The sequence below is a fragment of the Leptonotus elevatus genome, chromosome 14 (genome assembly GCF_054856555.1).
Source record: "Leptonotus elevatus isolate MCC_2025b chromosome 14, RoL_Lele_1.0, whole genome shotgun sequence".
In the NCBI taxonomy this organism is placed as follows: Eukaryota; Metazoa; Chordata; class Actinopteri; order Syngnathiformes; family Syngnathidae; genus Leptonotus; species Leptonotus elevatus.
Window position 1 is genome coordinate 5,001,042 of NC_141252.1, and position 22,142 is coordinate 5,023,183.

General features: G+C 45.3%; 3 protein-coding genes across 8 annotated transcripts in view; all 3 read right to left on the minus strand.

The window, feature by feature from the left end:
- Window positions 1–90: 90 nt before the first annotated feature.
- srp54 (signal recognition particle 54) lies at window positions 91–7,465 on the minus strand. Of its 2 annotated transcripts, none has more exons than XM_086095743.1 (17): window positions 7,362–7,465; window positions 6,434–6,501; window positions 5,746–5,875; window positions 4,933–5,024; window positions 4,739–4,823; window positions 4,539–4,643; window positions 4,399–4,465; window positions 4,040–4,097; window positions 3,736–3,886; window positions 3,510–3,658; window positions 2,260–2,360; window positions 2,114–2,200; window positions 1,956–2,029; window positions 1,769–1,877; window positions 904–1,074; window positions 723–818; window positions 91–426 (listed from the first exon to the last, which is right to left on the minus strand). In XM_086095743.1, the coding sequence occupies exons 3-17, from the start codon at window positions 5,821–5,823 to the stop codon at window positions 335–337; spliced, it is 1,515 nt and encodes a 504-aa protein (XP_085951869.1). In that variant the 5' UTR covers window positions 5,824–5,875; window positions 6,434–6,501; window positions 7,362–7,465; the 3' UTR covers window positions 91–334. The 2 variants fall into 2 exon arrangements, with proteins under 2 accessions (XP_085951869.1, XP_085951868.1); XM_086095742.1 differs by having other exon boundaries at window positions 6,430–6,501.
- Window positions 7,466–8,324: 859 nt separating this feature from the next.
- LOC147162686 (uncharacterized) lies at window positions 8,325–14,246 on the minus strand. 3 transcript variants are annotated; one of them, XM_086094892.1, is made up of 21 exons: window positions 13,601–14,246; window positions 12,978–13,052; window positions 12,807–12,890; window positions 12,677–12,727; window positions 12,494–12,604; window positions 12,097–12,198; window positions 11,710–11,754; window positions 11,578–11,640; window positions 11,349–11,411; window positions 11,207–11,269; window positions 10,847–10,909; window positions 10,705–10,758; window positions 10,506–10,568; window positions 10,324–10,398; window positions 10,185–10,247; window positions 9,939–10,001; window positions 9,798–9,860; window positions 9,195–9,257; window positions 9,079–9,129; window positions 8,873–9,001; window positions 8,325–8,725 (listed from the first exon to the last, which is right to left on the minus strand). In XM_086094892.1, exons 1-21 carry the CDS (start codon window positions 14,130–14,132, stop codon window positions 8,433–8,435), a joined length of 2,169 nt encoding a protein of 722 aa, XP_085951018.1. In that variant the 5' UTR covers window positions 14,133–14,246; the 3' UTR covers window positions 8,325–8,432. The 3 variants fall into 3 exon arrangements, with proteins under 3 accessions (XP_085951018.1, XP_085951016.1, XP_085951017.1); XM_086094890.1 differs by having other exon boundaries at window positions 9,939–10,073; XM_086094891.1 differs by lacking the exon at window positions 9,195–9,257 and having other exon boundaries at window positions 9,939–10,073.
- Window positions 14,247–15,388: 1,142 nt separating this feature from the next.
- Window positions 15,389–22,142, minus strand: part of atg14 (autophagy related 14) — a 10,057-nt gene continuing 3,303 nt past the window's right edge. For 2 of the 3 annotated variants that reach the window (XM_086095561.1, XM_086095563.1), the window contains exons 7-11: window positions 21,076–21,193; window positions 20,914–21,004; window positions 19,783–19,868; window positions 19,545–19,719; window positions 15,389–16,060 (exon numbers count right to left, since the gene is read on the minus strand). In XM_086095561.1, coding sequence (XP_085951687.1) covers window positions 15,938–16,060; window positions 19,545–19,719; window positions 19,783–19,868; window positions 20,914–21,004; window positions 21,076–21,193 — 593 coding nt within the window. In that variant the 3' untranslated portion in view covers window positions 15,389–15,937. Of the gene's footprint in view, window positions 16,061–17,815; window positions 18,748–19,544; window positions 19,720–19,782; window positions 19,869–20,913; window positions 21,005–21,075; window positions 21,194–22,142 lie in introns of those variants that run through there. The other variant, XM_086095562.1, reaches the window with a different exon arrangement.

Consider the following 22,142-nt stretch of genomic DNA (forward strand, 5'->3'; position numbering starts at 1 on the left):
ATTTTTAAGGTTAATACAAAGATTTTTGAGCCGGGCAAAAAAACGACATCATAACTAATCCAATCGAAAGACAAACAAAAGAAGAGCCAATATGAGAATGTTCTATATTTCATTCTGAAAAGTTTCACAGGGGATGACATCACTCAGCTCATCACCTGCCATTGCACATCAGATTAAAAATGGACCAGTAGAAAGGTTTTGTTTGTTTGCCACGCCCATTGTCCAGTCTCATCCAATCAGGATGCAGCATCTTCATCGGAATAAAACCAAAAGCAAAAAGCGATCTCCACCCTCCAGAGGAAGCTCATGCTGCGGCCGGCGGCGTCCGTGCCGCTCACATGTTGTTGAATCCCATCATGCCTTTCATGTTCCCCGCCGCCCCCTGCTGGAACTGCCGCATCATCGACTGCAGGCCTTGCATGCCGCCTGCAAACACGCAAACAGCGCCAGAAAGTGACTCGTGTGTTTCAGATGCCGGAGTTGGTCGGATCGAGTCTTCCAAATCTGAAAAGTGGCCACTCTGCTCATGGACTGGCGGCCATTTTAGTGTTCTGTGACTATAAGCAGCGAACTTATCAAACCAGAGAGTATAGAGATTTGTTTTCTTTCTGTTCATTGGTAAAAGCACGGCTTTCTGACCACATACCCGAAAAGCGTATTTGTTGAACATATTCGGCAGCAAACGAGTTCATGGATATCGTCGCGATGAGAGTGTTTGTTACCCATGTGGTGAAGCACGCGCGGGTCCATCATCTTGGCCATCTGCTGGTTGAGTTTGGCCATCTGCGACGGGTTGACGTTCTTGGACATGTCTCCTCCTGAACACGCACGAAAGGGACACGCGTCAGGAGGAGGCGCGTGCGCATTTGCCACCGAGACAGCCGGCGCCGAGCGACGCGTCACCTTTGAACAGGCCTTTGATGCCGCCCATCTTCTTGACCATCTGAGCAAACTTGGTGTACTGGGTGAGAAGTTCTTGGACGTCCCGGGTGGCCACGCCCGCCCCGCGAGCCACGCGCTGGATCCGGTTGGTCTGCTTGCTGAACAGCTTGGCGCCGTCCTTGCTGTCCAACTCTACACGCAAACAGTCAGTCGGTCAGTCGGGCTGTTGCCGCGGTGACTAATTTTCACGACTTGTTGACATTCTTCATCTAGTGTTCCTGGGTTTTGTTTACCTTCTGAAAACATGTTTTTTTGTTGACATCGATCAGCCTGTCGTATTCATGAGTAATAGTCTGAAAACTAGCTTTTGTTGGCAATTGGCAGCTTGAAACTAGTTGTCATTCGATGTTGGTAGGGCTGGGCCATATGGCCAAAAATAAAATCTCCATTTTTTTCACTCATTCAGGACAATTACGGGTTTAATCAATTTTCAACTCATTCACTGCCATTGACGGCTACAGACGTCAAAAATTAATTTGAACTATTTCTATTAGTTTAAAAATGTTTCCACTTTTGTTAACGAGCACGAAAACCTAGAATTGTTTTATTGTACATTTAGAACAGATACAAAATGTGTGATTAATAGTGAGTTAACTAGTGAAGTCATGCGATTAATTACGATTAAAAAAAATTATCGCCAAACGAGAGCAAACGAGTTATCTTTCTGCAACTATTTTGTATTTATGTTGATAGTCAGCAACTTTCTTGACATGTTGACCACGTTGTTAGTTTTGTGTACTCTGCCACGAGCTCGCGTATGAACGGCGTCGCATCAGCCAATCAAAGTGGTGAAGGGCGTATCACGTGATCTCTCACAAAACGTCACCTTGGTCGTTCATGCTGTCCATGATGGTCATGAGCTTCTTCAGTCTGGCCATGGACTCCTGCTCATTTCCTTTACTCATGAAGTCCGTTCCGAAGCCTGGAATCATGCCCTGCGCACACACGCACGCCCACCCGTTTCGTTGGCGCTCAAAACGGCGTTGGATAGACCTGTGAGGGGCGGGGCTTACCATGATCTGTCCAAAGGGTCCCATCTTCATGATGTTCTGGAACTGTTCGTACATGTCTCTGAGCGTGAACTGGCCTGCGGGTCAGAAGACGGGCGTCAAATCCACAAAGCAGCGGGAGGACGTACCCGGAGGCCAAATGCGCCGCCGCGCCGCCTCACCGTGTTTGAGCTTGTCGATCAGCTCCTCGTTGTCGTCCAGCTTGAGCTCGTTGACTCTGTCGATCAGGCCCTCGATGTCGCCCATGCCTGACGGGAAGAGGGACGCGGTCACGGCGGGAAAGCAACTCGGCAACGCCGCGGCTTACCGAGCAGTTTGCTGACAAACGGCTGCGTCTTGAAGGGTTCGAAGTCGTCGATGTGCTCGCCCGTGCCGATGAAGATGATGGGACTGCGGGTCGCCGCCACCCTGACGCCCGTCAAACAAGCAGATCATTTATACGACATATTAAAGCTGCCGGCCAACTACAATTTGTAATCCTCATTAATCGCAAATTGATTCTAAAAGAGCAATAAGATATTTTTACATTTTTCATACGCTTGCGGACAAATATTGTTACCAAATACAAATGTGGCTCTCTTATCTTTTTGTTCACTGACAGTCATTTTATAGTAAGCAATTCATAAACTGCGTGTTCAACACTAACTAAACAGTGAAAGGAGTGTGAAACCTTGAATGACATTTGTGTTGAGGTCACGTCTGCCACTAGTTGGCATTAATGTTACATGTTGTACATTGGTGAAAGAAACTGTACATTTTTCTTGTCCAATTCAGAACATGAAGCAACTCATGGACCGTACGCCCTTTTGTTAATTGATTATCACATTTATTATTGCTAAATTGTGTTATAGTTTCTCTGCATAACATTGTGTGTCAAATAAAGCATGATCGTATTTAATGCTTTTTAACCCGGGAGCGCATGAGCGCGTTTCTAGGGTTAGAGGCAGGAACGTTCCAGCGCTCTTCGCCATTTTAAGTCATTTTGTTTTGTTTTGACAAATTATTGGTCCCTTGGCCGATGAATTGCATCACAATATACACTAGACGGCGACGTGGGCCTCGTAGCATGTCCTGGAATTTGATTCCAACATTTATGGCTAACGTAGATTCACGGAAGTTATGAAATAAAAAAAAAAAAATCGCATTTGACGGCTCCGCGGGGAGAATTCCAATCACTGTAACCAGGTCGACAGTGACATATTGACGACGTTTACATGCAGGCAATAACTCTTTTAAAATATTGCCAATATTCCGATTTTGTACGGCCATGTAAACACGCCCTGGTTTACTCCGTTCATAACCGGAAAATCTAATTTGGAATTGTATTTTTATCTGCTTCAGGAGCTGAGATATCAATTATTTTTAATATTGTTGAATTTCCAGGAAAGTGTTTACGTTTTCGGCTCAAGTCACCCTCGGGTTTTAGAGGCATGTTTTGCGCTTTAGACCTTCATGGGTAGCTCATATTAATTCTATATACTTGGGAGATTGCATTTATTTTTGTCTTCTACCAGCTGCGAGTTTGACATCAAGCGTCACAAGCTGGCCGCCGCTTACGCGCTCAGAGCTCCGCCTCCCTTGGCGTGTCCGTCCAGCTTGGTGACGATGACCGACGCCACGTCCACTTTGTCCTTGAAGGCTTTTGCCTGAGACTCGCAGGCTTGACCGATGGACGCGTCCATCACGTAGACGATGTTGTCGGGTTGCTATGGAGACCAACAGGATGACCGGCGGTTCGGGAGCGGGGCGGACGAGGAGCACGGCGGTGCGTTCGGGCACTCACCACGGCGTTGGAGACTTGCAGCATCTCCTCGAACAGCGAGTCTTCTTGTTTGTGGCGTCCGCTCGTGTCCACGATGATGATCTCAAAGTTTTCGCCTTTGAACTTCTCCACGCCCTCCGCCGCGATCACCACCGGATCCATTTCTGTGTAACTGAACGCAACGGCACGTGTCAGTGTGACTTCCAACATACAGTACTTCCTTGACACCAATTACGGAAAAAATAAGAGGAGGGAATAAGTGAATTAAAAAAATGTGCGGGATTCCCGTACACGGCGAGAACCTGAACGCTTCTCGGAGACTCACCTGCCGTAGAAAGGTATTCTGGCCTTGGTGGCGTTCTGTTTGAGCTGATCGAAAGCGCCTGCAGACGAGAGAGACCGATTCGTCCATTTTATTGAGCCATGTTAGTCCTTTTCAACATAATCAAAAATGGTCGAACGTCTGCCGATTAAATGTTGCGCAGAAGAATAATCAGTTGATATTTTTCTACATGTTTTGTGCTTGACAATTCTTCTCATTTGCATAAGTTAAAACAAAATAAGGACAAAGAATTGTTAGAGTCAAATCGAATTCAGACCTTTGTTTTACAGGCCCCAAAAAGAAGTTATTAATTTTATATATTTATTTTTTTAATCAAACATCCTGCAGCGCGTGGCGTTTACCGGCTCTGAAGGTGTCGGCACATATGAGGCACGTCTTCCATCCTTTTCTCTGGTAATAATACGCCAGCTGCAAAGCAGACGTCAACAATCAGTCTGGATTGTGCGCAATTACTTTCCGTGCCAATCGAGTGATGTGCGACCTTGGAGCAAGTCGTGGTCTTGCCGCTGCCCTGCAGGCCCACAAACATGATGACGTTGTTCTTGCCTTTGGAGGGCGTCCACGCCTTCACGCCGGGGTCCACCAGCTGCCGACACAACAACAACAACAAAAGCTTCACACGGCTTCTTCCATCATCTCCTCCTCTTTTTTGGGGGGGATTATTTTTCAATTCATTCTGACCTTGACCAGCTCCTTGAAGACGGCGTGCTGGATCATCCTCCTCTTGTTCAGACCCGACGCCATCTCCTCTAGGTCGATGGCAGCTCTGCGCCGACAAGAACCAAAGTGTCAAATGTCAAACGGGAAGTTTGCATTTTTGTGTAAGCGCTGCACGTCATGAACGCGGCTGCTAAAGAGAGAGAAAAAAAACGGACTTGACGTTCTCTCGCAGCTGCTTGACCAGCTTGATGTTGACGTCGGCCTCCAGCAGGGCGGCACACACCTCCTTCAACATGGAGTTAAGGACCTGGCGGGAGGAAAGGCGAGAAAGGCAGCGGTTGGACTTGATCATCAACAATCGACTCACTGGAGAAGGATCTTGCTCTCGTGGATTATGTGCAGTCAATAGCCCCACTCTCTAAACGCCACCACGGATTTGAAATGAAAACAAGCAGACTTTCTGATTTCATTTCAGGCTTATCGAATCTTTTTACAATGGATCGCTCTTTTACTGGATTTAGACTGATTTTGCAAGGACCACAGAAAGTTGTGTTCGATGGAACCTACCAAAAGAAAGATTAAAGGCTCTTCTTTCATCAGGAAAAAAAGTATACTTCTATCCGTTTCCGTTTTGCAGCAATTAGCATTAGAATATAGCTAAATTTCATCATCATTCACAAACCTGTTTAGAACTGTGGGTAAATAAGCTTTTTCTCAACATGGCCCTGGTTGATCTATTTTGCTCTGCTGCCACCTGCTGGACATTTTTTTTTTTACTACTACTACTACTACTACTACTTCAACCCTTCTTTGCATTTGCATCAAAGTATGCTGATGCTCCAGCATAAAAAAAAACATAAAAACGTATTACTAGGTCTTTGGGAAACTTAACATTTTTAAAATAGAACATATTCATATGTTTTTTGGGAGCAATTGAGTTAAACACAAATGATTAGCATGGAAATTAAAGCTGGATTTCTGCAAGTTGATGGTTCCATTTCAAATCCATTGTCTTGTTGGTGCGCTACCTCTTCATTGATGATGGTGGCATTGCTGAGCGACCTCAGCGCCGACGTGATCTTGCGGCCCAGATCGGCGAGCACCATAATGACGTGTGATGCTGCACGCACGCACCCTCCACTTTACACGCTTCCGCCTCTGCTCAGGAAACACAGACACATTGATATGTTGTGAGGGGGAATTATGAAGGCCACATTAAAAAAAAAATAATAATCTTTTATATTCTTTATTATATTCCATATTTACTATATTATAGTAAATAAATTATAAAATGGGTTTTGACAAAATGGATCAAATAGACACCCTCATATTTTGTCAAACTGAAAGGGAAAATAAATACGAGTAATTTTGCATTAGAGTTTTGTTAGCCTATTCTTTTTTTATTATTATTATATATTTACAGTATTTATATAGAAACACTGATACCTGCTTACTTTGTGGGTAAAATTGGCCCATTTTAAAGGGCGGGGGGGGGGGGGGGGGGTAAATAAAATGCTGGTCACAAATGTTTCTTTTTTTTTTTTACTTTTCACTACAGTATATCTAGATAAACTTTGAAGTAGGTCTACTTCACCCCCAAAATTAAAGGACGGTTTCAAATTGTCACAGTGCGTACGAGGTTACAGAAAAAGCGATCAATGGATGACGTAAATAGATCTTGCATAGCGTGATCGATGCGAGACGATACTCACGTACGGGGGGCCGGGGAAGCTTGACTGAGCTGGGTTAGCTGACAAGATGAGGGCACCAACACTTCCTGTACACTACAACAGAAAATAGTAATTATGGGTATCTGTCCATCACCGTGGCAACCGTAGTGCTGCTTCATGTCCCGTCCATTCGTCCCCATGCTCATTAGACTGAGCCAGGTGTGCCGGAGTCTATCGGAGCAGACTTTAGGCCGAGAGGCACGGTACATCCTGGACCGGTTGCCGGGCACATATAGACAGGCAAACACTCACACATAAGGATAATTGGTATTTTTCTGTTATTACTGCTTACACAATCTATTTTGGTTTGTCGGAGACTTATCTAATCATTCCGTTTCAACAATCTGACATCAGTGAGGGTGACATTTGACTCCAGCATAAGACGCATGAAAAATAGAGGTGGATGGAATGCGAAGAACAACAGCTACAGTTTGTCACGTGCTACCAACTATGTCTGCCTGAAACTGTCAATATTTTAGCTTACAAGAATCCCATTTGGAACTTGAGACACATGCAAGAGGCTGTCTCCATTTACAAAACAGAGAATAAAATACACATCCCCACAGTAGATTGAGTTGTCGCGTATTAAATTAAAATTAAAAAAAAACAACCACAGACTGGTGCGTTCACGGACTATCCCAAAAAAGTCGACTAATGTAATGATCACTCCGACATTGGACGTCATAAGTCACAAATTTGAAATTGTACTTGAAACTGACACTTGACAGTTTGACAAGCGATGAAAATGATCAATCGGGCAGCGGCTGATGGATACGTCCGTCGACACACAAACGCAGCTTATCAATGCTAACGTTAGCAGTTAGCTCTCGTACCGCGCGCTCGGCAGTCCAAGTGAACACAGCCCAAGTGAATAAATACACACAAAAACACAACTTAACGTTGACAAATCCCACCTGGAACGATTCTACTCGCCGAATTTGTTTGTATCTTCGTCACAGCTGCTCGCTCAGTCTGCTCGTCATCGGTAGACTCGACCGGAAGTTAGCGTCTTCTTCTTCTTTCCTCTTCATTGCGCATGCACGCGCCAACGTTCCCGCGTCGCCACCTGTCGACCATGTGAAAGCAGTGACGGCAACGGCTGAGCGCGCCACAGTTGGTAGCCATCTTACGTTGCCACGGTAGTGACGACACTCTTGTTCTTTTTCTCGCTGAAAACTTGACAGCCTGACAATCGCCAAAAAATTGACAGTTGGACCCCTGCAATTTGTTAATGAGTGTACTCCCTGCGATTTGAACTGTGCGAGTCTGTATTGCATTCTGAGGTCCCCATACAAACAATAAATTGTACTGTATCAATTTTTTTTTAATCCATAGGGCTCACTCACTACCTTTTGAGTGGATCTGGCGCGCTTCGCACCGCTCACGTACATTTTTAATCTTCACTATTTTATCCACAGGTACATATGAAACTATAAATATTGAGTATCGTAAAACTAAATGTGTACTGCAAATACTGTATTTTTTATTTCTTGGCGGCTGTGACGACTGAAAATCTGAAAATTGAGTTTACCCCTCTGAAGGCTTCTGTGCATTTACATTGGCCATACAGTAATTTGCAAAAATAAAATAAATAAACTAAAATTGAAAAATAACATTGTCGTTTTATGTGTTTAGCAAGCTTTATAAATGTGAATAAAGTTATGACTGATTTGTCACTGGCACTCAAACGGAAACTTTGCTGAACTGATTGCTAGTAAACTCATTTAAAATGATATACTAACACATGGTGATGCACACCTGTCCTTAATCTGATGGTGATTTTGCATACAGTATACGCTCAACTTTTTTATTTTGATGTATTTATTAATGAATGAGGCCTATTGTTCATTCCAAACAGGTTTCCTATTGTGTTAGCATGTCACGTTGTTCCAGAGTAGAACATTGTCTATTACGCTCACATAGATGCTAGCATTATAACATGGATGCTAGCATGTTATGTTGTTTCCGAGCAGAAAAAAACACGTTTATTGTTTGTCCTCCAGCGGGAATAGCAGGAATCCGCTAAAGACGCTAAAGCTGCGCGTGTCGTCGTACAGTCTGTAGCTGGCAGGGAGGCTGAGGCGCACGCGGTCTCCCGCCTCCAGCGGGATGAGCGCGCCGTTGGTGGCCGACGCGTAGCCGCCGTGGTCGTTGAGGTCCAGGCTGGAGACGATGGGCTGCTGGTTGCGGTACAAGGTGACGCCCATGTAGCCTTTCAGGAAGTCGGCCGCCGTGAAGCTGAACACGTAAACGCCGCCCACGGGGGCCATGAACACACCTGTGCAAAATGGCCGACCGATCGTTGGTGACATTGTTGACATTGTCATGATCGTCATAGTCGTCTTCATCCTCCTCATCATCGTTATCAGTATTATCATTGTTAACGTCGTCGTCGTCACGAGGACGGCGGGTCACCAAAGCTCACCCGAAGTCTCGTCGTAAGCTCGGCCAACGTTGGTGAAAACCTTGGAGAAGATCAAAGTGGTCTCGTGGTCGAAAGGTCCCACGGATCCTGAGTTGGTGAGCGCGGCGGCGAAGGCCACTTTGGTCTCACCTGCCGACGACAATGGCAATGACGTTATCAATGACATCATCGCCACGCGAGAACAACCAAGCGCACACATTTACAACCTGACGTCGGCGTGCTACGGCGTTCCAAAACGTGCAACCGCAACATCAACTCTGTGAAGGGAAAACGTCATTGTGACAAACGCAAGCAGACACACGCACACACGCGCTCGTATGACCTTCAGTTGTCGCCTTCAAGTGGATCATCTTCTGCTCGCTCGCGTTTAACCTCCCCAGCAACACTGACGCAACAAAATGAGCAATGACAACACGAATGGCATGAATGCAGATTGAGCCACATGAAGCCAAGATGAGTGACATGAGATCAACATGTATGATCGACATGGGAACATGAGAGTGACTCGAGAACTCTGGAGGACAAAAACTGCCAACATTAAAAATAAATGAATATAAAATATAAATATAAATAAATAAAAACAAACAAACAAAATTTTTAATTAATCTAATATTAAATGTGGAAATAAATACATCAACAAATACAGTATGTAAACAGGATGAAATGTTGTTCAAATGAGGGGGCGGTCCTAAGCGTGTCTTGGGTTGGACTATTTTGTCCCGTCACCACAACTTGTGACTCAAGTTGCTCGAAAAGTTTTTTTAATATCTGTTTTTATTTTCACTTTTAGTCATTTATTGATTCATTCATGTCTTTCTTTTTAATGTGGGCAGTTTTGCTCCTCCGTAGAGAACACGGACGTTAAATGTTACAAAAAGCTACAAAACGAATGACACGAGGCTGACGATTGAAGCGCGTGACGAACCTTCAGCGTTGTGGATGTTGTGCGTCAGTCGCGACTCCGCGTTGGAAAGTTGCGCTGTCTGAGCTGAAAGATGTCACCGCCATGATGTGACGCCATTTCTCATGTTCTCATACAAACCATCTCTCCCACACACTCACTGACCCGCGCTTTCGGTCTTGAGCTCTTCCACGAGTTTTTCACTGACGTTCAGTCGAACCTCCAAGGCTGCACGCACAAACAACCCAATACAAGACGTGACGTGACGAGGACCGAAGAATGACACGAGGGCGACTTTACCTGCAAAGTTGTGAATGTTGTAAAGTCGCGTTGTGATGACACGAGAACGTGATGTTGACGTCACAAAATAGTCGTGACGTGACAACATGAGAACAACTTGCAAGTAAGTACCTGCAGTGTCGCGCGTCATTCGAGACTGACCGTCGAGAAGGTTGGAAAGTTGCGTCGTCCGAGCTGGATGAACGGATGAAACAACAACAACAGTCACGACGTGACGACGACGACGTGCGCACACTCATGTTCTCATCACCTGCGTTCTTCATCCACAGATCTCCCACTTGACCTTCTGTGAGCTTCAGTCTTTCTGTGACCGTCAACAACTCGCCTAATATCAGTTACACACTGGTGTTACTCGTATGTGCGCGCGCACGCACACACACACACACACACACACGTGCACACACGTGCACACACGCACACGCACACACACACCTATACATTCGGTCTGGACTTGCTCGTGAAGTTTTCCACTGACGTTCAGTCGGACATCCAACGCTGCACACACAATGTCCACAACACGACAGTCACATGACAACATGAGAACAAAATGACCGACATAACATATGAACATGAGAACGACACGGCGGCAACATGAGAGCGTCATGAGCACATGATAGTGACATGAGCGTACCTGCAACGCTGTGCGTCAGGCGTGACTCCGTGTCGTAAAGTTGTAAAGTCTGGGCTGAAGGACGTCATGACAGGTTGTCACATCTCATGTTCTCACACACACACACACACACACACACGGGTATATACGCACACACACACACCTGCGCATTCAGTCTTGAGTTCATCCAGAAGTTTCTCGCTGACGTTGAGTCGGACCTGCAATGCTGCATACGCAATGTCAGCAACAAAAACATGAATGAGCACGAAAACAAAAACAAAATGATGATTCGTCATAAGAAAAACCGAACAATAAATTGAGAGTGACATGATAACGTGACATATCTTGATGACAACATGTCTGATAAGACACAACAAGAAAACGAGAAACGTGAAAATGAGAGTATGTGAGAGACACGAAGACAACTTGGGGAGGACACGATAGCGACATGAGTGAAAAAATGAGAACATGACATGTCGCCGGCGCGCTCTCATGTTGAGACAAGACGACGACGAAGACTGACCTGAGTTGAGAACTTTCAGCTTCTCCAGCCGAGCCTCAGCCATCCTCACGCTGCCCTCTAGGGCTTCAAGTGACACATTGCATCCAATCAGCTGTGAGCTAACATGTTAGCGTGCTAACATGCTAGTAGCGTGTTAGCATACCTGCGGTGGTGTTGCAGCCGTTAGAGAGTTGCGCTTCCATGCTGGAAAGTTGACTTGATTTAACTGAAAAATCAATGTCAGCATGGAGAACCAGACAAAAACCGCTTACAGTATGTTTGAGTTTCTAACCTCGAGAGTCCAGACCTTCAGAGAACAGGACTCAAGTCAAAAGTGGTAGGTCTTATAGACTGTCCTGAGGTTCTCTTTCTCGAACCTTTATGAAACTCACCTGACTTGTCAGTCAACAGATCCTCCACACGGTTTTCCACCGCAATCAGTCGCACCTTCAACCCTGTAGACCAGAACCATTTCAGTGACACACACACACTCACATGAATGCACCAAGGGATTGTGTGCTCACCTTCACTTTGTGTCCGTGTGTCATTCAGCGTGTTCACCGCAGCAGCTGAAAGCAAACGCATGAAACCAGAGACCTGAACCCCAGCATCAAGACCCTCCACAGTCTCGCTCTCAACACTCAAGACAGCGTCTTAACACTAAAGTACAGATGTACAGAATCTAAACGTCCACATTCAAAACCTTTAAACTTAAGGCCTTTTGAGTCAAGACCCTCAGACTCAAGACATCCACGGTCAAAACGTCCAGAGTCCATTCCTCCAGAATCTAGAATTCCATAGTCTTGGCCTCCAAAGACCTCTAGGATAAAACCTTAAGAAGCAAGGACTCCAGAGTCAAAACCTCCAGAATCAAGATTCCGAACCTCCAGAGACCTCCACTGCATAGTTACCTCTGAAGTGCTGTAGGTGTCGTTCACCTGTCATCACATCGCCCTCTAGCTGCAGAAGTCGAGCATGGACAGCACTCATGTTTTGGTGAAAATGGGATGAATCTGAGAAATGGGGAGTGGATGCCATCGTCAAGACCTTAGACCTTCACACACCTCTAAGCTGTCTCACACGATCTAAGTGGTCTAAAGAGACCTACATGCTTAAGGTAGACTCATGTACTTTAACTCAACCCACTTGGTATAAGCGGACTCACATTGTGCAACTGGACTCGGGTGGTCTCGGTGGACATTCGAGCGGTTTAAGTAGACTCACATGGTCTTTACAATACATGGTCAGGAAGACTCAGAGATATCATCATCGGCATCAAAGGCTGTCAGCCAGAACCAGGAGTCTCACCTGTGTCTGGACGGGATTTTGGCTCCCACCGTTGGCCATCTTTGTCTGCGGCCGAGGCTGTCGTGTGGACCCGGCTGGAGTTCTGCTGGCCTTGGACTTCAGCCTCCTCCACTGGAATGAATAAAAAAAACTGAGAACAAGCTTCTGCTGAACCGGTGACAGGAAACCGGAAGGGACTTGCACCTGAGCTCTTTTTCCTCAGATTTTCCACCAGGCAAAGTCGAGACGCCAGAACTGTAAGCACACCAGCAAACGGACGTTACGAGATTTGTGAGGCTGGTTTCTGATTGGCTGACTTGATCCCGAACATCACCCGAGCTCTTCCTTTTGAGCTGATCCAGAGCGCTCTCGCTGGCTCTCAGCCTCGTCCTCAGGAACGGAAAGTCGCTGGCCGCAGCTGGACAGCATTTGTCACGCTTAGCGACCGGTCGGCAGACGGCCCCTTCGTGGTGAGCGACCAATGGAACGGATGTTTTGAGCTCACCTGATGTCTTCTTCTTCAAGTCCTCCACAGAACTTTCAGAGGCGTTCAGTCTGGACTGCAGCCTCGACACTTCCTCTGAGTACCACACACCCAAGATTTGTTACCTGACTGAGAGACGCTGCAACATTGGGCAGGCAATCCAGAGACAGACTGACAGACAGAACGCCGCATAGCATAGCCCCCCTTATTAGCGGTTTCTGGCTGCTGGCTCGGGATCAACGAAAGCCAGCTGATGTTGGTCTATATCAGTGCCACAACTGGAAACCGTCGTAGAAACTGTTTTGTCAAGACTGTACCCAATGAAACCTCTTACTCATTGGCCTGCTTTTTGGGGAAGGGTCGTGGTCGCCATGGTATCTTGCCTGGGGTCCCCACGGAGTACAGTAAGGCAGTGGTGTCCAAACTCGGTCCTCGAGGGCCGGAGTCCTGCAGGTCTTGGAGGTTTTCCCTCTTCCAACACAAGCTGATTGCAATCAATAGGATCATTATCAGGCGTATGCAGATCTTGCTGATGGGTTTCAGGTGTGTTGGAGAAGGGAAACATCCAAAACCTGCAGGACTCGAGGACCGAGTTTTCCCGCCTCTGGTCTAAGTAGACACTGAAGTAATCTACGTGTACTGACCTTGTCTGTTCTCCTCCCTCCTTTTAAGGTCAGCGTTGATTTCGCTCAACGTCTTCTTGTCCGTCTCCACCTGGACCTGCAGTGAGTCCAGAAGCTGTCTCTGCTTTTCTGCCGCCTCCTCGCGTTCCGTCAGGCGGTTCTCCGTAGTCCGGAGGGCGCGTCGTTGCTCCACCGCGGCTTCCTGTAAGCTGAGGACCAGCATCCTGTCCGCATCCATCTGCATCTGCATGGCGTCCAGCTGTTGTCTCTGTTTCTCGGCCGCCTCCTGCCCGTCCCTCAGGCGGCTCTCTGAGGTCCTGAGGGACTGGCGCTGGTCCACCATTGCTGCCTGTAGACTGAGCACCAGTTGCCTCAACCCCAACAGCTCGGTCCAGATCACGGGCAGTTCCGGGGGGACAGATGAGTCCTGCGTCATGGTCCTCGTCCTGAAGGAGCGCTCCCGCTCCCGGGTGGAAAGCAGACCAAAGACTTTGAACGGGCCGATGAGCAGAAGCAAAACCGCAGCAGCCCAACAAAACTTCATTGTGACCATTTGGACCGGCACCCACCTGACACCAGACACCCACGCTTTCGCCCACAGGAGTAGCGATGCCGGTCGTGTGGTTTAGTGGCGTTGGAAGGCGTCCACATGTCCCACAATGCACTGGTGTCGCGTGAGTGTGCGTCAAAGTGATATTTGTGAGCAGATTAGAGATCATGTGACCTATTAGGCTTTTGCACATACCAAACATCGCTAACATGCTAATCTGCTAATCTACTCGCTTACATTTTACAATCACCACCACTACGCTCTCGTACGAGACACTGGAATATTACTACACTATTATTACTATGTTATTACACGTAAATATATTACTACACTATTAAACTGAGCTATTACTGCACTGTCACGACACTACTACAATACCAGTATACTGCTACATGACTAAAATACTATACTACTGCATTATTACTAATATAATACTATAGCACTGAACTACTATACTGCGCAATTACTATATAACACATCACTATATTCTACAACACAGACTAAATGTTATAAATTATACTTTTAATGTTTACAGGAGGAAACTTGTACTTTTTTTTATTAAAGAATTATAACTGTACTTCAACAAAAGATGCTTCTGCAAATCTAATATTGGTGTCTAAAGAACTGAGGAAGAATAGAAAAAGGGCGTCTTCAAAGCAACACATAACATCCACTTGTTCCGTTTTTTTTACCCGTTAAAAAATAGTGACCACCCCGCCCCGCCCCACCCGCCCTTGTACTGTCTACGAGCTGTATATGTCTAATCTGTATAACATAGTTTATACAGTAGTCTGTTCGCGAGATGGGAGGAGCAAGATGGCCACCGTCATATATTCAGATTAGTGGGCGTGTCATATTTCCGTGTTGAAGTTTGAATTAGCTCCGCTCTGCCGTCCGTTAGCAGTGAATGTCCGTGTGGAAACAGGAAATATTGGTTCTGGCTCATCCGGGTCGCGCAAATAGGTTTTAAAAATGACTCTACAAATTATTTTGATGTAAATATTGACTTTAACGGGGAAATCGGACTCAAGTCGAAATTCGGGTTACATCGCCAGTGTAGGAACGGACATCGGCCGTAACTTGAGGACTCCCGACTTTGCTCCATAACTGCACCGTAATATTAATTAATTAATAACACAATGCTACGACTAGTGCACAATATGTACAGTACAAAAAAAATACTGTACTGTAGTAGCACTGTATTGCTTGGCTACGCTATCGTACAATATTAATACTATTAAGGATAGCATGAAACAAAGAAAAGAAAAAAAATACTTTATTAAAGAGAACACGCCATAACCGCAGCAAACATTGTTCCACGAGGACCGTCGCGTTTCCAAAACCGCTTCCACAAGCAACGGCCTCGCTCGGCCTCGCTCGGCCTGCGTTTCCATTACAAGCCCTGTGTGCTGTCGACGCTTTTTTTTTTTTTTTCAAAGCAGGAAATGGATGTATGAGGTGGAGTTCCTTAAAGAAACGTCCGTCGGCCAATCAGGTTCGAAAGAAGGATTCCACTGCAAAAAGTGTCATGGAAAAGCGAGCACACACTTTTGGGGTAGAACCGGTACCAGTGGAAAAGTGCGTCCCACACACTCATCATTCGTCCCATTGTGATTTTGGTAAAAGGTTAGCGTCAATCCAAAGACTTTGTAAACAGTGTCTCTCGTCGCCATGGTAACCGTTGTCCTCTTTCACACAATCAAAGAAGCAAAAAAACAACATGAGGCGGTGGTCTCCAAGGCGACACATGTCCTCCTCGCGCCATTTCCTCCCCCAGATCCGAGTTGCGAGGGCCTAAAGGTGAAAGGTCAGCGCTGGCCCGTGTACGCTCGGAACCAGGACGTGACGGAGGCCGCCGCGGACGAGATCATTCCTCCCGTGTTGATGGACGGCTGGGACACCTGCAGCGCGCTCTGGGACAGGTCCATGGGCTGCGGACGGGACAACATCCCGTTCACAATTAAATATGCGATACATTTGTTAAGCACACTTCACTTGTATTTCACTTTTCAGTAGGGATGCGCGATATCGGTGGCCGACAATTATCGACCAATTGGACATCATACAGATAATATAGTACGACTCAAAGTATATTTGTATTCAAGTACATTTTGCAAACAATTATCGGCACTTTCTAAATGATTGGTTTATCGTATCGGTTGAAAATAGCGTTATCGTGCATCCCTACTTTTCAGTACAACATATGCCCCCCCCCCCCCAAAAAAAAGATCATGATATATTTTTTCTTCCAATCTCAGTTATTATAATGATTTTATTTAGAACTGGCACTTTTGTGGCATAACAATAAACAAAAAATGAAAGAAGACCATACTCACAGGCACATATTCTTTATCCTCTGCAAAGAAAACGGCTCATAATGCAGCTGCCGAATCTCGGAGGCGACTTGTAGTCGCTCAGGCGCATATGACCGTGTTATACTGCCCCGCGGTGGCCAAGGCGCGCACAACAGAAAGAGCGGCGCAAACAATTGAAATGAGTAACGAGAGTAAGCGCAATTCCTGGAGAAATTGCGCAAGAATGCTGAAAGGTTTGAATGCTTATGAAGTAAACTGAGAGCTCAATTTTGAAATGATGACCTCCAATGCACTTTATGAACTGCGCCACTGAGCAGGATCAGACATGATGGTCAGTTGCGTGCATGGAAGTGGGCGTGGAAATTAATTGGGGAAAAGTGGGAATGCTCCAACAATTTGTTTCCAAGTACACGTGTTCCTCGTTAAGAAAGCCGTCACCAAAATTTGTGTTGGTCATCTTTCTGCCACGAGATGGCATAATTGCATTTGTAAGACATTGACGACAGCTTATTTGTTATAGTTGATTCCAATAATTGGCGTGGAGAGGATTGCGTTCACCCATTAATTGGTTATTTAATAAAAACAAACTTTTCCCCCCCCTTCCTGAATGCTCACAATAGACATGAATTGGAACATTTGTCTTTTTTACAAGACTTCGAATCGGACAATTTCTGCTTGAGAGGAAGTACAAAAGATGCAAAAAGGATAGCGAGGCGTTTCTGCAGCAACAAGATAAAAAAGTTAAAAGTAAGCCACCATTGTTGTTGGGAATGTCGACGCAATTAGCATGTCATCAAAGGAAAAGATGCGTACGGGATTGAATGGAGTCGGAGTTGCGTCTAGTGGACGTCACGTGACATCCAACACAGAAGTGGACGTCACGTGACATCCAACACAGAAGTGGACGTCACGTGACATCCAACACTGAAGTGGACGTCACGTGACATCCAACACTGAAGTGGACGTCACGTGACATCCAACACTGAAGTGGACGTCACGTGACATCCAACACTGAAGTGGACGTCACGTGACATCCAACACTGAAGTGGACGTCACGTGACATCCAACACTAAAGTGGACGTCACGTGACATCCAACACTGAAGTGGACGTCACGTGACATCCAACACTGAAGTGGACGTCACGTGACATCCAACACTGAAGTGGACGTCACGTGACATCCAACACTGAAGTGGACGTCACGTGACATCCAACACTGAAGTGGACGTCACGTGACATCCAACACTAAAGTGGACGTCACGTGACATCCAACACTGAAGTGGACGTCACGTGACATCCAACACTGAAGTGGACGTCACGTGACATCCAACACTGAAGTGGACGTCACGTGACATCCAACACTGAAGTGGACGTCACGTGACATCCAACACTGAACAAGATCATGACTCGGATTGAAAAGGGACAACATCGGACCCTACATTGAATTACATTTATTTTATTTAAGATAATATATGATTCCTTTCTGAATATGCTAATTATATTAAAGAAGCTGAATTGATCTGTTCAGGATAATATTTATTATGAACATCTCAAGTCAGAAAAAAAAAGAAAAAAAAAGAAGAAGTTATCACCGCTGGTGCAAAATACAGCAAGCAGACCAAAAAATTTAACAAAAGCAAAAAAACAATACAACTGACCTTTTATATGAAAACGCTGCACAAATGTCTTTTTTCAAATCTGTGTGTCCATAAATTCCTCAAGAAAGCAAGTGATCTATATTCTTTTACATTTCTGCTGTTGAGAACGTCTCCAATGTGGGACGAATAAAGTTTTTTTTCTTTCAATTTGAACTCTATTTATTTTTAGAACTGCTGCAATCTCCTCCTCCTGCTTGCAGCGGACGTCTTTTTTCTGCTTGGCTGTCCCGGAAGGCGGACGGACGGACGGACGCTTGGCGCCGCTCATGTCCCTGCTGCTAACTCGCTTCTAACCGTCCTCCTCGTCCTCGTCCGCCTCCTGCTGCATCCTCCTCAATTTTGCACATGATGGCGATCCTGACGCGTTGCTCATTTATCGCTAATGTCAGCTTTTCCGGCTTCAAACTAGCAGATGTCCTCCTTAAAGGAGCAGATCTCAAGCTTTGTCCTCCTTTTTTTGGTTTTCAATGGAAGAACTCATAATGGCCGAATGGGCCTCCCTCCGTTTGTCATCTTTCTTGAGCTGTTAAGTCAATTTGCCGACCGCGCACTTTTCCGTGCATGTGCGACGACAAATAAAGATCCGTTCCGTTCCGTTCCAAAGTTGCTTACTGTCAGTCAACGCTGTAATGCGGTTCCAGCCAGACCTACGGGACAAGTGGACGGCATCAAACAAGCAACGTTTGATATCACTTGCTGTCGGACCGAGTATCGGCCCATCCCTACCGCTGCGCGCATCTGCGCTTTGTCTTCCTTTTTTCGCCGCCTGGATTAGCGACGGCGTCACTTTTAGCATGGCCAAAAATCCAGCCGCAGCTCGTAAGGAGCGAAGGCTTGCGAAATGGTGCGCGACGAGCACTCCTCCATGTGAACGGCGAGCTGGTCACGTCACGTCAGGTTGATTTTCATGCGTGAAGTTCTAGCACCCTCTGGTGGTTAGTGTTTTAGTGCTGTTGAATTTTCAAAAGGCATGTTTTGTCCCTTCTAGGTTTCCACGCTAATGGGCAGATGAAGGGAACGTCATTTGCTTGTGAATCGAGTCAGCATGTGAAGGAAGTCGATGTGTGCGCGCATTAGCAAGTAAGTGCCTCAAAATGAAGTTTTATTAGAGATTGTTTAGGTTGTTTATATGCATTGCTGTTAAGTACAAAAGCACAATATTGAGCTTTTTTTTTGTATGAGTTATTTTTCTTTTCTTTTTTTTTTTACAACATTGTGACCTCTTTTCATAGCGCCACCTCCCCGCGATATCGTGATAATTATCGTATCGTGACCTTCATTTAGTGATAATCTCGTATTGTGATTTTTGGATATCGTTCCATTTCTAATAGATTGAAGCAAGTCAATCAAATCGTTTGGAATCGAAAAGCAATTCTGAATCGAACGGTGAGACATTGTTAATAATGTTTGTGTGTGCGGTAACGGGAAGTGGCACGCACGCTACCTGCGAGGGAATGTCGCAGAACCTGGGACTGGGGACGGTCTCCCACTCGGTGCCGAGGTCGGTCTCGTCGTCGGTGACGGCCTCCTCGCCGCTTTCCTCGGCAGCGCCCGAGGCCTCCGGTTCCACGAACTCCATCGACTCATCCAGGTCGGCGCTCACCTCGAACGGACCCGTCCTGTGGCGGAGGGCGCGTGGTCAGCGCTCGCGCATGCGACGCGTCACCGCGCGGTGGCCTCACCTGCCCAAGTTGCCGTTGCCGGCCGAGACCAGGAACATGATGTTGCGGAGGGTGTGGTGCGGGTGGAGATTGTCACAGTCCACGTGCTGCACACACAGACACAACAAACGTAGACTTTTATTTTGAAGTTGGCCCACGTCCTGGCGTGATGGCGAGCTTGACTTCCCTTTTAGACATTTCTTTGATTGACATTTAGTTGCGACCAACATCAACACAACGCTAGCCCGAACTCGTATTCGATCGCTAATTTAGGACGCTAAGAAACCGCTCATTAAATACGCCGTCATTGCATGACATGGCAGAATCTCTGACGCAAGTGGCTAGCGGCTAGATGTTAGCATGACCAAGGAGTGTCTGGCTGCCGACTGCCAAGTACGTTTGACGGCTTGTTTGAATTTGTTTTCAAAATTGTGGACCCTGCAGGCGACTTCGTAATTCACTCTTCACGTTTAAAGGAAACGAACGTGCCTTAAATTGCTCGTTGAGGTATTTTCATTATTTAAAACAAACAAACAAGATAAATAGTACTTTGTCTTTATTCATTTTATAACACTTTTGCCCATTTTTTTTTTTTTTAATAATTTAAAATGTCTAACATTTATCGATTATAAGAACACAACTTTAAGCCATGAATACCTTCTTTTGCACATGAAACATGTAAAAAGAAGAATGTTTATGCCTCATATTGCACTTAAAAGTTGTGTTCCTAAACGGCTATATTAGACATTTTGACTTGATTTTTTTTATGAAGAAAGTGTTTCACAAAATAAATGAAGATCTTTTTTTTTGCTGATCCGAAAAACTATCCAATTCATGACTCAAATCCGTGATCTGACCCGAATCGTGCTTTTGTGATTTTTTGCACCACACGCACAATACACTTTTTTTTAACTAATACTGAAACTAATTAAAACCAAGCATTTTTTAAATAACTAAAACTAATCCAAACTAACAGAAGAACCCTGCTGATTTTTTTTTTTAAAACTAACTAAATTTAAAAAACAAAATAAATGAAAGTTCCACAACTATAACATTCTATAAAAAAACAACTGCAACTTATAGAGCAAAAACGATGGTAGACACGCACACGCACGCGCAGTGGCCGCATGAGCAAGCGGTTGCCGCGGTTACCTGCGAGAAGCACAGGTGCAGCGTGTTGGTGTTGAGCCTGTTGAGCGCACGTGTGAAGCGGAAGCGACTCAGGTTGTCGCCGCAGAACTCGCTGGAGGAACAAAAAGAAAAAAGATGAGGACGGGGTCAGGGGTCGCGAGCGAGCCGGCATTTTCCAGCCACCTGTTGCACAGCTTCTTGGGGAGGCAGACGTCCAGGATGTGCGACAAGACGGTGAGCAGCTGCGTGGTGTAGCACAGGGCGGCGCTGATGGTGTGGGCCGGGTTCACGTGCTCCAGTTCTGAAACGGAAAACTAATCAAGACGGACCAAAACTAACAAATAAATCCATCAAAATGCATCGGGGCCGAGCACAAACTAAAGAAGTTTTGTCTGAGGCTGCTTATTAGGAGTCAAGTCAAGGAGGCTGTTAACCGATATTTGAAGGGGATATTCATTTTCAGTTCAAAATTGTTTTTTGACATCAACATTTGAAAAATACAAATCCCAACTCTTGAAGGATATTTTGATTGAACAACTTCAGATTTGCAAAATCTGAGACATTTTTGCTTTCAAACTCTAGCAAAACGATCACGGAGCTCTCTGTATGTCTTAAGAAGGTCAAACTTAAACTCCCGTATAGTTGTTTACAATAAATACATATATTCCCCAAATTTCAAAAGAACTGTCATGTCAAACTTTCTCGTATTTTGGTTTTAAGGCTGGCCAGATTTTTTTTTTCTGTCATTCTGGACAATTACAATTTTAATCGAACAAACATTTATTTAAAGGTTTAATTTATTGATGTGCAAAATGTTCAGACAATAACGCATGCCGCTTTTAAATAAAATTTAACAATTGAAAAATTCTTAAAGCACATATTCTAATTATTACACGTAATATATATATATTTAATTTATATTAAAGGTACAATATATGCACCTTGATTTGACGATTTAGCTTATTTTCAAAGTTCCGATTTTTAAGATCAGATTTATTTAAAAGCCCGATATTTGTCCAAAATGCCGATTATTCGGTAAGGCCAATAATTGGTCTATCCCAAGCGCAAACATTCGCAAAGCTTTGCCACTCAGTGAGATACGGCCTTTGCTTGTAAATAGTTTCTTCTACAAAAGTCAAATGTAATAGTTCCAAAAAGTTATTTTCAATTTAGGCTGAGGGCCACTAGAAAATGGACAGTGGGCTGCAAAATGGCCCCCAGGCTGGTCGAGCTTGTCTGCCAGACAAACG